At 37.3% G+C, this 18,512-nt stretch overlaps 1 protein-coding gene across 2 annotated transcripts in view; it reads right to left on the bottom strand.

The window, feature by feature from the left end:
* The window catches only part of nfx1 (nuclear transcription factor, X-box binding 1), a 71,083-nt gene that overhangs the window by 34,359 nt on the left and 18,212 nt on the right, over positions 1-18,512 (bottom strand). For both annotated transcript variants that reach the window (XM_043689966.2, XM_043689967.2), the window contains exons 5-7: positions 15,802-15,907; positions 13,060-13,131; positions 4,273-4,412 (exon numbers count right to left, since the gene is read on the bottom strand). In XM_043689966.2, the coding sequence (XP_043545901.1) occupies positions 4,273-4,412; positions 13,060-13,131; positions 15,802-15,907 (318 nt within the window). The remainder of the gene's footprint in view (positions 1-4,272; positions 4,413-13,059; positions 13,132-15,801; positions 15,908-18,512) is intronic.

The following is an 18,512-nucleotide window of genomic DNA, read 5'->3' as shown; positions in this document are numbered from 1 at the left end:
AATAAAGCTTACATAATATTCACAAATTACATTTTAAAACAAATAAAATTACTTTCTAAAATTTTATATAAAGCATTGCAAGACAAATGGCTCTCTTCCAGGAGTCCCTGTAATATTTTGACACTTCTTAGATGGAACAAGAGATAATTGGTGATTTGTATCAACTCAGGTGATTTTGGAGATTTTTTTAAAAACCAACAACTGTTCCATGCTAATATGGTCAATCCTTACAGCTTTTCCCCTATTTACACTTTTTGTAAAGTGTACACTATCCCACAAGGAATGACTGTTCATTGAATGTTACCTGGACAAAGTGTGTCCAGTTTACCCCAGGGGCTGAATTTCTCCAAAAATATTTGACAAAAAAAATCTCATATCCACTGCTGTCACAAGTTTCTGCAGGTCAAGTACTCTTAACTTCACATAATTCTCAAATATTTGCATTTACTTCCTAGCTTCTTAGGATTAAAGGCACTTCCCATTTACACCATCCAAAAATATTATAAAATCAGCTTCAACTAACTTCTGGTTCTTTGGGTCATCTTAGGATGGCAAGTACACATTTCTCCATTTTTAATTTTTGACGCTTTATTTTCCCTTAAAATATACTCTCTACTTTAAGATGCTTTATTATAGTATTTAATTCTATATATCAGTGCTAATAGGTGGTCTGGTCTGAAAACATAACCAATTCAACTAACTATGACACAGAGGTGAACCTTTTTTGTTAATTAAACCAAGCACCCAGAAAAGCTCACTTTGCAATTTGTTCAAATGAGGTGACAGAGAACTCCCAAATTTCACTATTTTAAAAAATATCAATTTATTTTCTAACTCTAAATGTGAGCATTACACAAAAGAATATTGACAAATCTAAGCCCCCATTTCTCTTAACTGCTAACTTTTGACTCCAACTCTAAAAATATGCTGTTCCAATAATACACTTACAAAATTACATTAGCTTAATCTCAAAATCACCCAGTCTTTGTCTTCTCCTGTTACTGATCTTCCTGAGTCATCATCTTTCTTTTTACTGCAAGTATGTTTCACATGAAGAAGTACCTTTGATAAAGAATGTTTTCCTAATTTCTTTGAAAGCAAAATGTAAGGTAGGCAATTAGCTCTCCAGCAGTTTTTCTCTCTCTATGACAATTGTTCTCTGACCAATTTTCAAAATGTCCACATTCTTATACCCAACCTTGTATCATCTCATTGGTTTGATGTTGGAAAAACAGTAAATTCAAACTCGGTAGGGTTTTAATATCCTGGGCATAATTTAAATTGATTGATTAAATTTGAGTTGTCGTAAAATAGCAACCAAAACTCAGGTATCCATTTCACATCCAAAGGTTACATATTTTCAATTTTTCAGTACGTTCTAGGACTGCCATCTAATCATGTACGGAGGTGCTTGTAATCTCAGTTCAGAACACCATTCTCTCTCTCAAAAGGTACAATACATGCCTTCAACTTCATAACAATTAAGTTTTTCAATGATTTGTTTTTTTAGATGTGATACAATTTTCCTCTGATGACCTAGCATAGAGATAACAGAGGTAAGATTAACACTATCTAAATACGTGAGTTTTGAGAAGATTTGTAGCTCAGGTTCAGGCTCTGAATATAAGTTTGCTCGCTAAGCTGGAAGGTTAGTTTTCAGATGTTTCATCATCATACTAGGTAACAGTGAGCCTCCAGTGAAGCACTGGTGTTAGTGACCCACTTTCTATTTATGTGTTTAGGTTTCCGTGGGTTGGTGATGCAATTTCCTGCAGTGATGTCATTTCCAGTTTTTTTTAAAAACAGAGGGTGGCAAACGGGTCCAAGTCGATGTGTTTCTTAATAGAAATGTTGATCTTATACTCCACAACTGTTAATCTATCAACACACACAATAACTTGCACCCCATTTACCACGCTAAGAAAAAGAACAGGAAATGACATCACCAACTCAAGGAACCCTAACCACAAAAACAGATAGCAGGTCACTAACACCAGTGCTTCACCAGAGGCTCACTGATGTTATCTAGTATGGTGACAAAACGTCGGAAAACAAATCTTTCAGCTCAGCAAGCAAACTTATATTCAGAACTCTGAATAAGGTTGTGGATTCAAAATTACTTCAAACCTACTGTTTAAACGTCTTTACCAATACATTTAGTCTGCAGATGTTTCTGACGAGCAAGCCTAAAATTCTATTTCAATATTGTCAATAACATCTCTCTCAAAGTCCACAGTGCCATCCCAGAAAAAACTACAACATGCATCAATTTGAGATCTGCTTTCAGCTAAACGCAGCCTATTCAAAGGTTTGTGAAAGATTTGTAGCAAGATTTGTAGCTCAGGTGCCGATTGCCATAGTTGTGGGTATGTTTGCTGAGCTGGGACGTTGATTTGCAGACATTTCATCCCTTGTCCAGGTGACATCTTCAGTGCTTTGGAGCCTCCTGTGAAGCGCTGCTCTAAGTTTTTTCTGGAACTTTTGGTTCTGTTCCTGTTTCAGATTGCCTGTTCCCATTGTCCATTGTCATTGCCAGTATCTTGAGTCTGGGTCTGTGTGTTTGTTGATGGAATTTGTAGATGAGTGCCATGCTTCTAGAAGTTCTCTGGCTGCCTTCTGTTTAGCTTGTTCTATGATTGTTGTGCTATGCCAGTGTAATTTGTGGTCCCTGTAATGTGTGCGTATGGCTACTAGGAATAGCTGGTTGTAGCTAGTTGGTGTTCATGGTTTGCTAATGGTCTGCCTATTTGTCCCTGGTTTTTCTCTTTCACCCTGCTTCAAAAAAAAAATGGAGTGACATGTGCAATTTTCCAATCCAGAGGGACAACTTCCGTATCTAGAGAACTCTGAAAGATTATGTTGACAGTAACTACAGTTTGTCCCCTACTTCCTTCAACATTCTCTCATGGAAACCATAAGATTCTAGGGATTTGTCAGTTTTTAATTTCATTATCTTCTCCATTACTGATGTTTTGCTTAGATTAACTTTATTCAGTCCCTGTTCATGATTTATTATTAACGTTCTTGCGACTTCTGACAGACTATTCTCCTTTTCTACTGTATTCAACATGCCTGTAAAATTCCTGTAGACACTGACAGTGTCCCCACTTGCTGTCTTTCATGGGCCAACATTGTTCCTGACCATCCACTTCCCCTTTATGTAACTACAGGTAATTCTCCTATAATGCTGTAGTTGCATTGCAGCAAAACCTCGCTCAACAGAAAATCACTTAACAGAAATAATGGGGCCTATGGAAGAAGTCGGGTTAGGGACAGACCAGCAAAAAAAAAGTCACTCATGATCGCTCAAAAACCACCAAAAGTATAAAGCATAGCACAGCCTAAATGAAGGTTGAAATCATATTTATTCACAAAACAAAAAGTAGATTTAACATAGCATATTTAAAAAAAAACAAAGCTGCTCTCTGTACAGTCCCTTTCACAGAAAGCTGCGCTGTCAGCAGCTGGCATCAGCCCATGCACAGGACAGCACGAAGACTGATGTGGACAGCAGCGTGTGCGCACAAAGGCGTGGACATTGGCGCATACGCAGAACAGCATGCAGTCTTTGGTGTTGATAACAGGGATAGAGTATAAAAAACAAGTAATTCTTGCAACAATTCTACAGTGCAATAGTGAGATCATGTATGAAGTAGTTTGGGTTACCTTACTGGAGGAACACATTTGCATTGGAGTTCAGAGCAGAAGCTTCACTAGGCTAAATGCTGGAATGAAACGACGATTGGGCACGTATTGGCATTTAGAAGAATGCCAGGTTATTATATGAAATGTATAAGATTCTGAAGGCTTGATAGGGAATCTAGGACTGAGGGATTCAGTTTGAAGATAAGGGATCTTCTATTAAGACAGAAAGGAGGACAAACTTATTTGAGTCATCAATATTTGCAATTGTCTCCTCAGCAAGCAGTCAGGATTAGGTCACTAAACATATACTATGCAAGGCTGAGTTAGATTTTTGTTAACAAGTGAAGAGGGAGCAGACAGAAAAATGAAGTTAACGCCATCTCATATCAGACATGATTATTAAATGGTGGAGCAGACATTCATCAAATGACCCACTCCTATTTCTTAAGCAAAAGTCTACTTGCTGAAATCAGTAACTTCCTTCTTATTCAACATTTTTAATTAAGGTAACATATAATAAACTTTAATGATTTCTATACCCACAGTGGACAATGTAATATCAATCAATTTTCCATAGCTAATGAAAATGGATCAGTGTTGTACCTGGAATGAAGACTGGCTCCTTACCTTGCTGAACAGTAAGTTGACATGGCTGGCATTTCCCTGCATGGCAAACCTGGGCACATGTATGCTTCCCACAAGTTAGGAGATTATCACACACATTACTGCAGTTAATGGTTCCCGGTTGCCCACATCGAACCGACTGGCTGCAAAGTGGGGGAAAAAGTTAAAATCCTCTGAAAGGATTTAAAGATTACAACACAAAATACACAAGAATAACTGAAGCAGTAGTTTAGTTATGAAATACTTACTTGGATCACTTAAAGAGTTACATCTAAATATTATCAAAAGGACATTGCGAGTGCACAACTGAACTTAAATGCCAGAACAAATAATGAGAAGTTTGACTAATTTGTAAATAGGTATCCATATGAAGATGACAATAAAAATTTTTCTTCAAATGAAGCTTGATTTGTCTATCAGACATTTTATTTTCTATTCACCAATCTAGTGTTGTTTGGTCAGATAATTTTCCTCTAATCTGGTTCCCTGTGTTCTTCATTTTATTCCAAATATGGCTTTACCAATTAGTCATACATTTTTATCCCCCCACAGAGCACATGAAGATTTGAGTAGAAGTCTAGCACTTAATATTTGGAGACCGTTTTAGAACAGTCACCAGAGAGCTGGTACTGTTTGGTGTACTGAATAGAGTTTTTACTTGGGAAGTAATACTTCATGTGGCTAAAAGCATAAAAGATGGCTGCTTGAGAAAGGTACCAGATGGCTGCTAACACTCAGAACCATGTGTAGATATTACTTCCAGATCAGGACATTGTATTTGAAAGGGAGAAATGCAGAAGATATGATTCCAGGTATAGGTAAGACTGATTACAATGTAATCAAACAGAAACCGTCCACAAAGTGAGCAGCTTTGTTGATAAGTAAAATGACAGCTATAAATTATTCAAAAAGCATTGATATGGGAGTTCCCTTTGTAGTCTGCAGTAGTAAATTTAAGTTTAAAAAAATTAAAATGGATGAAGAGAAAAAGTTAAAGACAAAACAAATATACAGAAGAGGCACAGAATGGGACAAACAAATGAGAGTGCAGGAAAGGGCAAAAAAAAAACATACAAACGGCCAAAAAGCTTAAGATCAAATAAAAATTCATAACTCGGAAAAAGAGGGTGGTCAGAAGCACTGCGTAGGAAGCCATTTGACACAGCTATATAGTTCCTTAATATTTGCAGCAAATTTTGTTTTAACCAGCATCTTGTGAGCCAGCAATAAAAAAATCCTGAAATATCAGTGGTTTACCATATTATCGCGATCTTCGCGATGTCCGAGCAGTCAGTTGAGCGTGAGAGTGTGAGAAGGATCTCTGCCAGTAAATTTTATTTAAGACAAGTTGCATTATTCACAGCATAAATCACTTAAATAATAAATTAAAAAGTGTAACAGTGATGTGTATACCCCCTGCATGATGTTTCTATTACTCAGTATGCATTTTTACATCAATTATGTGGACTTCTTGATCCATTGGAATATTTGATTAACCGGTACACTTCTGGTTCCACAAGTGCCAGTTAATAAAACAAATTGCATAACAGAGCAGACACTGAGTAATTACTTTGTGGTTGTACTTAAAGTAGGTGAAAAGTCAACATGCCAGAAATTCCATCAATAGTAAGCAAAGAGTTAGCAAGTAGAAAAGGGACACAGAGGGTGGCTGTGAGCAGAAAAGGACGGGTGGAGAAGTGTGGTGAATGGGAAGAGGATGGGAGAAAAGATGAGATGGATAAGAGAAGGGTAGGATTGGAGAGTCAGAGGAGGGAGGCAGATGGTCAGAGGGAAGTAACAAAAGGGTAGGAGAGAAAAGTGGTGGGTAAGGAGGAGAGAGGGGCGTCAGAAAAGCCCATGAACAATATTGCAGTTTGCTGCTAAAACAGTAACCATGTTCAACTGAAAAATTAAAGACAACATTCTGAAACAAAGCAAAGTGCTGGACAACCTTAGGTGTAGTAACATCTGAGAAAGAGAAACAAAGCTAACAGTTTGAGTCCAATATGACCCATCGGAACCAACTCTAAACACTAGTTGTGTTTCTCACTCCACAGACGCTGCCAAAGCTGCTGAGTTTTCCAGCAATGTGCTTTTATTTCCGATCTCTAGCATTCACAGTATTTTGCTTTTATTTAAATAACATTATTAATCACTCCAATGAATAAATTGTGCTGAAATAAAAATGCTCAAATCAAATGCAATTCAAAAGAATACATGTACTCTCATTTGTAACTCAAACATTCACTTTGGTAACTGTTGCCTCACTTTGTAACATTTTAGTTTGTCAGGTACCCTTGTGATGTTACCTCTTCACTATGTGCGTTGATGATTTAGCTGATGGCGAAGTGAAGGTCCTTAGGTTTCACCTCATGTAGCATGGATGCTTTGCACCCTCTAGGTGTACCAAAATTATGAATGGCAAATTAGCCAACAAATCTTGACAAGATAATATGACAATGCTTAGAAGGCAGACACTGGCAAAGTGAGACACACATCCAGGACAGGCAAGTGGACAGCTGCCTGTAAAGAGTCTGTGGTCTCAGATAACAACTCCCACAGTTAGCCATAGAATCTAATGGTGTGACATATCATGACTGCAGACTTCCTGCAAAGGTAGCTACAAATGGGACACAAGCAGCAGATAGAACATAGAACAATACAGCGCAGAACAGGCTCTTCAGGCCTCGATGTTGCGCCGACCTGTAAACTATTCTCAGCTCGTCCCCCTACACTATCCCAAAATCATCCATGTACTTATCCAAGGATTTAAATCTCCCTAATGTGGTGGAGTTGACCACATTAGCAGGTAGGGCATTCCATGCCCTTATCACTCCGTGTAAAGAACCTGCCTCTGACATCTGTCTTAAATCTATCACCCCATAATTTGTAGTTATGCCCCTCGTACAAGCTGACGTCATCATCCTAGCAAAAAGACTTTCACTGTCTACCCTATCTTTTCCTCTGATCATCTTGTATGTCTCTATCAAATCCCCTATTAGCCTCCTTCTTGCCAATGAGAACAGGTCAAAGTCTCTCAGCCTTTCCTCATAAGACCTTCCCTCCAGATCAGGCAACATCCTGGTAAATCTCCTCTGCACCTTTTCCAAAGCTTCCACATCCTTTCCGAAATATGGGGACCAGAACTGTACACAATATTCCAAGTGTGGCCACACCAGCGTTTCGTATAGTTGCAGCATGATATTGCTGTTCCGGAACTCAATCCCTCTACGAATGAAACCTAACACACCATATGTCTTCTTAACAGCACTATCCACCTGGGTGGCAACTCAGTACCCGGCCTTCCTGTTATTCTTCCCAAAGTGCATCACCTCACATTTAGTTGCATTGAACTCCATTTGCCACCTCTCAGCCCCATTCGGTAATTTAACCAAGTCTCCCTAAAACCTGTAATATTCTTCCACACTGTCCACTACTCCACTGACTTTAGTGTCATCTGCAAATTTACTAATCCATTAGTAGATGATGGGATAGAAAGCCACCTATCCAAACTAGGTGACTTCATAGACAGAAGCATTAAATTACAGGTAGAGATAGCAAAGCTATGCCAAATGGATTCCAATTTTTTAAAAAAATTATTCAGAGGATGTGTTTTTGCTGGCTAGATCAAGATTTATTTTATCCATCCCCAACTGCCCTTGATAAGAGCAATTTGACAAATGTGAGGTCATCCAAACTTTAGATCCAAAAAGGACAGGGTAATTTTTGAAATAATGAAAAGCTTGAAGCAATGGAGCGCCATGGCAACTCTGGATTCTGGAAGATGGTTTAAAATATTACAAACAGGTACAGAAAACTGTCAACAGCTGACAGAATGCTTGTGAATATATCTTAGGGACTAGTTATCTTGCAGCTATTAACAAATCCTTGCTAGAGGACCTCTGGGTTATGCTGAATAATTCTGTACACTAGAATTTAAGTATATGCTGGCCTTGCAGGAATTATAGCATGTGAGATATTTGGACTCCAAGGGTTATACTAAAAAGGAGAGATGACACAAACTAGAATTATATCCCAGGAATTCAGGAGATTAAGGTGTGATTTGATCAAAAATTTCAAGAGCTTTCAGGAACAGATAGGGTAGATACAAGAAAATAAAGGTCTTTAGGGTTGGGGAGTCTTGGACTCAGGGCCAAAGTCTTAACATTAGAGCATCCTGATCAGGGAGAAAGTTAGAAATACTGTTACATAAAATGGGTGGTAGACGTTTCACAATCTCTTTTGTAAAGTGCAAATGATGCAATATTAGATGTAAATTTTAACCTGAGATTGGTAAGAGTTTTGTTAAATGAAAAGGTATTAAATCACATGCATAGGCAAGCATATAGGATTAGATTTTTATGGTCATAATGTCATTCAATAATGGAACAGACTCAAGGAGCTTAATGGTCTATGCTTATTCTTGGTACTGGAGTGGCAAAGAGACAGGTTTAGAAACCTATTCTTTTTAGAGCTACCTTGCTATTACCATTCTACTATTCTTACTCATTGTAGAACCATTACAGCAATCACACTTTAAACTAGATTTTTGCAGGACTTCCTAATACATGCCGAACAAGGAGAACATATATCAAATGCACTTAGAAAGACGGTCCCCATTGAACTGTACAAAGCAGTTGAAATAGACTCTTCCCTCAGTTTTCTCATTAACGCTCCAAATTTCTCAATTCCTTTAAATATGGATCATGATTTGGAGATGCCGGTGTTGGACTGGGGTGTACACAGTTAAAAATCACACAATATCAGGTTATAGTCCAACAGGTTTAACTGGAATCACACTAGCGCCGCTCCTTCATCAGGTGCCTTACAAGTGTGTCCTCCACAACCACCAGAAGGAGTGGTGCTCCAAAAGCTAGTAGGATTCCAATTAAACCTGTTGGACTATAACTGGACGTTGTGCGAAAAACACAACTTTAAAACATGGAGTTTGACAACTACTAATCAATTAGAAATTTTAAAACCAGAAGTTTGGTTGGAAACCAGTATTGTTGGTTGCTTTTACTTTCTGATACTTATTTTTGAGGGGAGGCAAAAACACTAATTGAATTACTTCCAAATCAAAATGTTTTATATACTGTCTTCAAGTTAAAGAAAGCCTCTGAGAAACTGTGCAAAGCTGTCAACAACATGAAGTACAATACTCGCACCCCTGGTGAACATTTTGCAATGAAGTGCTCTAGCAACCAAAGCGCAACATATTTCATAAAGCACCAAAATTGCAATTTGACTAAATTAATCTTCTCAAAATCTGCTGAGACAACCAATTCATAAAAAATTATAAACATCACTTTAGACATGGCATTGAATGGATTGTCATTCAACTGGTAGGGAGTGGTAAGCAGTGGAGTGTGACCTTCAAATTGGCTTTCACTACTGAACACCAAATAAGGATGAAGGCATTTTAAAAAGGAGCATACAGCACTTTGGTGCAAAAGACATAGGGGTGGTGGGCAGCACAGGGATCATGCCATCACAGTGGCATAGTAAAGTATAAAATTGGAGGAGCTATACAATAGTCAAGGGACAATTGGCATTTCTGCAATCAATGATGTTGCTGTCTTGGTGTCAGGACAGCAAATGGTGCACAGGAACCACGAGAAAAAGAGTCAAGTAATACAGCGAGTGTTTCAAAAGCTGAGGAAACGAAAGGCAGTATATTAAAAGTTGTAGATTTCAGGATTAATCTCAGCTGCATGCCTCTAGTGGGTACAGGAGCTGTATATTAAGGGAGACTAATGTACAGTGACAGAATTGTGCAGGAAAGAAAGCTTTTGGTTCTTGGGATACTGGTATCAACATTGGCTCAGGCAAGGCCAGATCAAGGTAGACTGGTTGCAACTCAACAGCTAACATGGTTAGCTAGTGCAGTAGAAGGATAGAACTAAGTTAGTATCCCTGATTTCTCTCCACAGATGCTGCCAGACCTGCTGTGCTTTTCCAGCAATTTCTCTTCTTGTTTGTAAGTTGAACAGAATATTGAAAGAGACAAATCTTATACAAGGGTAGATTAGAATTAGGAGAGATCGGACAGAGCAAATGTGAGACTCTCTTAGATGGGCTTGGAGTGATTTTCCATAAATGCACAAGATGATACATGGGACAATGAAAAAGTGACATTAATAAACATTAAGATGATCTGAAGGTTAGAAAATCAAAACAAAACTAGACATATGACAAACGTAAGGATCATACACTGCTTGGCAGCATGCAAATTCAATTGAGGCATTTGAGAGGGCATTAAATGATTATGCAAATGGAAACAACATGCAAGTTATTGGGGGAAAGATGGGAGATTGAGCATTGTACCAATGCTCAGAGAGTTGTTTGAGACACTGGCTGAATGGCTGCCTTGTGCACCAGAAGTCTGCAAATGCAGAGATCCCAGCAGGCTGCAATAAGCTTAGTAATTCAAAAAGGAGAATGAAGGGGTAGAGTCTGAGAAAAGATTTACAAGAAACATGAAAGGAAATCTGAGACTATTTCATAAACATGAAAATAGTAAGAGGGTAGTCAGTTTGGGCAGAACCAATCTAAAATAAGGATCTTCTTGTGGAAGCAGTGGGCACAACTCAAGTTGTAAATAAGCACAATTCATCTGTGTTCATGGGAAAAGAGGATGTTGCCAACATATTATATTAAGAAAAACAATAGTCTGATTGATGGGAAAATAACTGATTAAGAGTAGTACTTAAAAAGTTGACAGTTTGCAAAGTACAAAACTTCACTCAGACTGGATGGGATATCGGACAGTACCGATGGAAGGAAAGATGGTAGATGCAGAGCTTGTAGGCACATTCCGCTAATCCTCCTCAGGAATATCGGAATGATACCAGAGGAGAAATGATTACATGGACTTTCAAAAGGCATTGGATAAAATGCCACATAATAGATTTGGTTCCAAAATTTAAACCCATAGAATTCATGGGGCAGTGGCAATATGGATAAAACATTGCTTAAAGTTCAAACTTCAGAGAGTGATTATGACTGGTTGGATTTCAGATAGGAAAGACATGTCACTTTCCAAAACCAATGCCATATACAAAACTGTTAAATGACCTCCCAGTTTGGGGAGTCTAAAACTACCATGCATTGGTTGAAGGTGAGAGAGAGGGGAGAAATTTAAAAAGGACCTGACCGGCAACTTTTTCAGACGGTGATGAGTATATGGAAAGAACAGCCAGAGGAAGTGGTGAAGACCGGTGCAATTACAACATTTAAAAGATGGGAACATGAATAGAAAAAGGTTGAGAGGGATATAAGCTGAATACTAGCAAATAGGACTAGACTAAATTAATTTAGAATATCTGTTTGATGTTGATGAGTTGGACTGAAGAGTCTCTGTTTCTGTGCTCTACAGCTCTATGACAAATGCCAAGATCATACACTGCTTGGAAGCATGCAAATTCAATTGAGGTATTTAAGAGGGCATTAAGTGATTATGCAAATGGAAACAACGCGCAAGTTATTGGGGAAAAAGGTAAGAGATTGGTACTGGTAGAATGCTCAGAATTTAGATTTCTCAAAGTCATACAAGTCTCGTAATAATGAAGAGAACAGTAACAGAATTCAGCGCATGAAATGAAATCAATGTGGTGATACATTTTAGTAGGAAGAATGAAGCAATATAAATTATGAATAAGCTTCTAACCATGTGCAGCAATAGAGAAATGCACATAACCTTTGAAGTTGGGAGAAAAATTTGCAAAAAAGTGATTTAAGAGTTAAACACAAGATCCCCTTTATTAGAGGAACAAAGTACAGAATAAAAAAATCTTTATTCATTCACAGGATGCGGATGTCTCTGGCTAGGTTTACTGCCCATACCTAATGGCCTAGAGGCCAGTTGAGAGTCAACCATATAGCTGGAGGCTGGAGTCACATGTAGGCCAGACCAGGTGAGGACAGCAGATTTCCTTCCCTGAAGGACATTAGTGAACCAGATAGGTTTTTCTAACAATCAACAATGGTCTCATGGTCATCATTACACCCTTAATTCCAAATTCTTCATTCAATTCAAATTTCACCATCTGCCATGGAAGGATTTGAACCTGTGCCCCCATAACATTAACTGAGTTTCTGGATTAATAGTCTAATGATAATGCCACTAGGCTGTTGCCTCAAAAGCAACAGATTTATGCTGAACCAGTATAGAGCATTGGTTAGGCCTCATGTGGAGTGATGCATTCAGTTGTAACCATACTTCAGACAAGATAGCAAGGCTTGAAAAGAAGATGGATAGGGTGATACCAGAGATGAGACACTTATTGGAGAGGCTACAGAATTTGAAGTTGTTCTTACATAGCACAAAGTTATGGGTAGATCGGAGAAAAATGCATTAGAAGTCATGAAGGATTTTGACAAGTAAGGAAGAAACCTATTTCTAAAAATGTCAGTCACCAGAAAAAAACTTAAGGTAGATGAAAGCAGATGACATGGAGCAAAACAAAGGTATGCAGGAAGAAGTTGTGATACAGCATGCAATACATGAAAGAATGGTGGTGAAAAGAGATTTGATCATAATGCCCAAAAAAAACACGAAGGCAAACTTAAAAAAAATTACGAGCTAAGAATAACAGTGAATTATTTGAATATTGCCATCAAGGAGCCTGCAAGACACATGAGCTGAACAACCTACTTCTGTGCTGTATCATTCTATTAAGATAAAAATGAAAAGAATAAATTTGAGTATCTCAAGGATAATTTACTCAAAAATTTTTCAAAAAAAATTAAACAATGTTCAGGAAATGGGAATACTGAAGTGGGTCTTACCTGGTTCTACCACATTCACATGTTTTTGTCACAAATGCAGGGCATGACGGACATGGCCCAGGATGGCAGAGGCTGAAAGGAAAAGATTCTGCTTCAGTGATTTGCATTTAAAAAAAAAAGAGAGCACTAATTTCACCCTGCTGAGAAGTAATAGACTTGATAACTTTTAAAGCACACATATTAAACATTGCTCAATTTATTTGTAACCGAAACCCTATACAGCCTATAAAATCCCTGGATATAATGTACAAGTTAATTTCAAATCCTGCCAGAGGGATTGCAATTCAGTGTTCAAGCTCTTTCTAATCGGAAGCAAATTAACACACATTTAACACAAACCTGTCACTTAAGATTTCTGAACTTCATTTAGCCTTCACAGCCAATTTTCAGTCATCAGTCAAGATTTTCAAAGTTGGATGAAATAGGGTATATTAGAAATAAAGCAAAAGTTAAAATAAATGCAGGAGAATGGCAAGAGAAGGAATGGGGTGGAGGGGTAGGGAAGGTAAGGCAAGAGACTAAAAATGTTTTAACTTACATTTTTAAATTAGTTACACGTCTGTGTGTCACTAGCAAAGCCTGCTCTTGAAAACAGTTAATTACTTCGTTGCTATAAACCCATCGCCAACGTACATGCCAGAAATATCAAAAGTTAACCTAAGTCCATTGACATTCACAAATTTGTTGTTATCATAACTGTTACTCTCCTCTCTGCCCCAGTTATAAATGAGTAAATAGTTTGCAATGAATCAACTAGGTAACAAGACTTAAAACCACATAGGCACAGCAAGAATTATCTTAACAGAAAGGAACACAAATCCTTTTCATTTACAATGATCTTCCATGCAATGTTAGGGTCAATTACAACACAGCACTAGAAATGCTGGTTGGATGGGAGGCTCCATTTGTTTGGCGAATCTTCTGTAGAGATCATATTAATGTGTTACAAAGAAGCAGTGTTAATAAATTGAGAATGCAGTTAAAGTACCAAAGAGCAAAGCATCATTTGATACTTTTGAAGCTTGTCCAAATATAATTGCTGGATTAGTGGTGCTGGAAAAGCACAGCAGTTTTTGCAGTATCAGAGGAGCAGTAAAATCGAGGAGCAGTAAAAGCAGTAAAAAGCTTTTGCCCGAAACGTTGATTTTACTGCTCCTCGGATGCTGCCTGAACTGCTGTGCTTTTCTAGCATCACCAATCCAGAATCTGGTTTCCAGCATCTGCAGTCATTGTTTTTACAAATATAATTGCTAGCAGATTTTCTCAAGATAGTTGTATGTTAGATTTCCTCAATTTTCACACACAGGTTAAAATTTAAAAGCTTTCAGTATAGCACAAGCACTGGCTGATACTGGCCTTTGAATCTGACTGAATTTTCAAAAAAAAAAAACAAATGACTTCATATATCAACATCATTCAGAAATCTACTAATTTAACGATTGCTAATTTGTAACCTTAAGTATTAAAATACAATTCCTTAAGTTGTTGTTGCAGGGATTGGGCTGGGTTGTAACAAAGGCATCAGGATTAATTGGAAACCTCAGTCAGTTTTTAACCTTCATTTTGAAACAGAAGTATAGTTGAGTTGAGCAGCAGCAGCCAGAATTTTCAGCAATCGTGAGTGATGTTACTCCTCACTTTGACATCCAACACTAACTTAAACAATGGTAACTTTCTTCATACTTAGGGGTTTCCACAAATATTTGAAAAGTGAATTGGATAGATTATTGACATTTTTCTTGGAAAATAAAATCTTCACCAGTTGAACCAATGGGTATTAAGTTTGCATTAGATAAAAATCTGTAAATTTTGGAAAACAGTGATGATCTTACTCTTTTTGTAACTACAAAAATATTTCCACAACTATCAACATTTTCAAAGTAGTGAACAACAATAATTTTAAAGCATTAAAACTGTCTGTTTGGACTTTGATTTCCAAAGTTGGAGTAACATCACAGAAAAAATAGGGCAGAGCTCCCTGGAATTTAGAAGTCTAAGTGGTGATCAATTTTTTCAAAATCAAAGGGAAACTGGTAAATTCAAACAGAAGAAACTATTTCTCCTGGTTTGGGAGTGTGGGACTGAGACCAGTCAAATTTTGACTCAAATCTTCTAGGGAAGACTAGGAAAGATCTGTACATAATGTATCAGAAATTTTGAACTTTTCGGCAAACAACAATTGAGGTTAGATCAATTTAAATTTTTATAATCAGGCCTCAATAGATTTTTGTGACAACAGAACTGCATAGGGAATACAGGACAAAGGCCAGTATATGGAGTTAGATCACAGGTCAACCATCATCTCAATGAATCAGGTAAGGACAATCCTCTCACAGCTAAAATTATTTAAAAACACGCATTGAACTGCAAGTAAAATCTTTTTCACATACATTAGATTCATTTTCAAACTATCCAGTTCAAAGCTTCCATAGTGGGACAGATAGGCAGCACCTACAACAAACAGTTAACCACGGTTCCAAAGTACAAGATCCACCATAATCAAATATAGTATCTGCCCAAGTTTATTTTACAAGTCTAAAGGAAGTGGCACAATAAAAGTTGAACTGAAAAATAATAGCATACAAAAACACATACCTATATGCAAAGTGAGTTTTGTTGTATTTAGTAATATACTCATGAAAAATTCCAAAAACTTGAAATATTAAAAAAGGCAAATTATTGACAATAAAGCAACATGTAAAAGGCATAAAGTTGCATACATTGTGTGTTTTCTGTGCTTACATGTTACATGAGTGGGGACAGTCATTGCCAGATCGTTTCTTTCCACAAAGCTCGCCACAGCTGTGAGGTATCTCATTCCTGTTCCATTCTGGATTGTTAACCTTACCTTACAATTATACAAAACAAAACATTACCAGGAGTGTGAACTTAAGTTTACATATATGATCTTGTGATTATTTCAAAAAACTACAATTGCACAGCACTACAACAACACTCCTCACGAAAGTGAGATTTCATGGTTAGGAATTGCACTCCATCAGAATTTAAATTTCTTGAGAACATTAGTAAATCAGAAAACAGCAGAAGTCTAAAAAGTGAAACTGCTCCTCAATAAATGTCAAATGTATTTGAAGAAGTTACAAATAAAGTAGACAGTTGAAGTCCCAAAGATGTTGCTAATTAGACTTCTACTAAGTTGTTGACACGGACACACGGGTTATATTTTTATAAACAAAATGTAACAAAAAGCTGAATTAGTAAACTTGGAGGAAATGAAACAAGCTGTACTGTCTGTATGCCTGAATCCAGACAGTATAAATTGGATGATAAAGCAGGGTATTTTTCTAAGCAGGGTAGGAAAATTCAGATTAATTATGCATTTAAAGTTTTTTGCTTCCACTATTCTATCTCAAAGCTCATTCCATTCATGATCACTGTGTGTAAATAAGTTGTGATAACAGTGTTAAAGGGAAAGTAACTTTTTACTTTGACTTCTTGCAATTCAAATAACATTCCAGGTTTACTTTATCCACACCTTACAATATTTCATTCTAGGGACAGGCCTCAGACTCTTGAATTGACTGCCTCCAGAATGTCTTCTGTGTCATGGTTGCTAGAACTGAACAGTACTCAGGATGTGGAGAACTGTATTATGTTGGTCACAACTTACTGATTAATTCATTTGTGAGATGTGAGCGTGATTGGCTGGGCCAACTGCCTTTCAGAAGGTGATGGTAAGCTATCATCGTGAACTGCTACAGTCCACGCGCTACAGGCAGACCCAAAATGCCATCACATAGGGAGTTTGAGGATTTTAACTCAACTTTGTTTTGTAGCAGTGTTCAACACAGGGTCACAAGTACATCACTAAGTCCATAAGCCTATACAGTCCTTTAATTAGATCCTGGTTAATCCAAATTTTAATTCTATTAACTACCTTTGGTCTCATTGATACCTTAACAATTAGAAACTAATTTTACAATGCCAATTAATCCAGCATAGGCATTTTAAGAAAGAATTCCACAGCCCTTCAAAAGTGCCTGCTGATTTTACTCCTTTCTGCTGCTTACTCTGGATTTCCCACACTAAATTAAATAGCTTCCCTGTATCTACGCTAATGCATCTTTACAAACCCTTTAAAAATGACAAATCAGATCACTTCAATTATCAAAACTCAGTGGAATACAAGCCACGTTTGCACAATTGATCTCCATAATTTAACCCTTTCAGCCCTGGGTCAATTTTTCCTCTTTCTTTAAAGCCAAAATCTTCCTGAGGCCCAAAATTGATTACAATAGTCAAGACGGGGTCTGATTAAGACTTTGCACAATTTTAAATAAGCATAGTTCTACCCCTTGAGATGAAGGCCATATTATTCACCTTTCCATATATCCGTCAGCTTGTTCTGCAAGACATGTGCATGAGGACACCCAAACCCTTTGCTCTTTCCCAGTCTCACCTCACTTCCACACAATAAACAACATCTGCCACAATTTTGCTAATTACTTAATCTGTCTTTGTAACTTCATGTATTATCCACACACTTTAAGATACTGATCTAGATCTGCTAGTTTGAATGGTATTTGTGGCTTTAAGTCTACTTAAATTACCTTGCTTAATTTGGTATCATGAAAAACATGAAACCACTATTTAAGGATTCATATTTTATTTATATTTATTAGAGTTGACACCCGAATGCAGCTACAAAAGGAACACGGTCGTTTCTCAGCAAATGAATCACATTCTTTTTAATTTTGGTGACCTACCTCTTCATTTACCTAAACTACCTCCATTTTTATTGTCGTCGATAATTTTAGGTGGAATTTGAAAATTAATTGTTGAGGTTCTCAGATAAAAATCCTCCGACAACCCTACCAAACAGCTTCAACCAATGTAACTAGATTAGTCAGACATGACTTGTACTTCACATTGAACTGATCAAAGATTGTCACTTTATGATAAAGGATTCAATTTGACAAGTCCATAGTTTCCTGGTTTCTTTCTTAAATGATGCAATGATATGCAGTTTTCCAAACCAAAAGGCACATAATCCCACCAAAGTATGGCAAGTCATGACTAGTCCAATTCTAATTTTCTGCCATCTTTCCCTTAATCGATTGGGATACAGGGCATGACATCCTGGAGATTTGTTTATCTCAAGATCCATTCCATGTTCTCATGATCTTTTTTAGAATGAAATTTTAAAACATCTATTAGGTTTTCTCCCTGCAACTTGCTTTAGACTCCATTATATGAACAGTTTATGCTGCACCACATCTTCTCTGAAAATAGACGTAAAGTCTTAATTTGCCAAATCTGCTTTTCGTTTTTTAAATATTACCTGTTAGATTTTTAGCTGCACCCGTTTTCCTATAGAAAAAAACTAGCAACAATAGCACAGTGGGAATATCAATGGGCTAATAACCCAGAGGCCCAGGCTAACGCCCTGGGGGCATAGCTTCAAATCTCAGAGCCATTCAATATTGGTGACC

This window comes from Chiloscyllium plagiosum, unplaced genomic scaffold (assembly GCF_037043375.1).
Source record: "Chiloscyllium plagiosum isolate Xiang-an unplaced genomic scaffold, Cpla_swu_hap1 HiC_scaffold_5, whole genome shotgun sequence".
NCBI classification, from domain to species: Eukaryota; Metazoa; Chordata; class Chondrichthyes; order Orectolobiformes; family Hemiscylliidae; genus Chiloscyllium; species Chiloscyllium plagiosum.
Note: the sequence above shows the minus strand (reverse complement) of the source record. Positions and strands in the feature narration are given on the sequence as shown.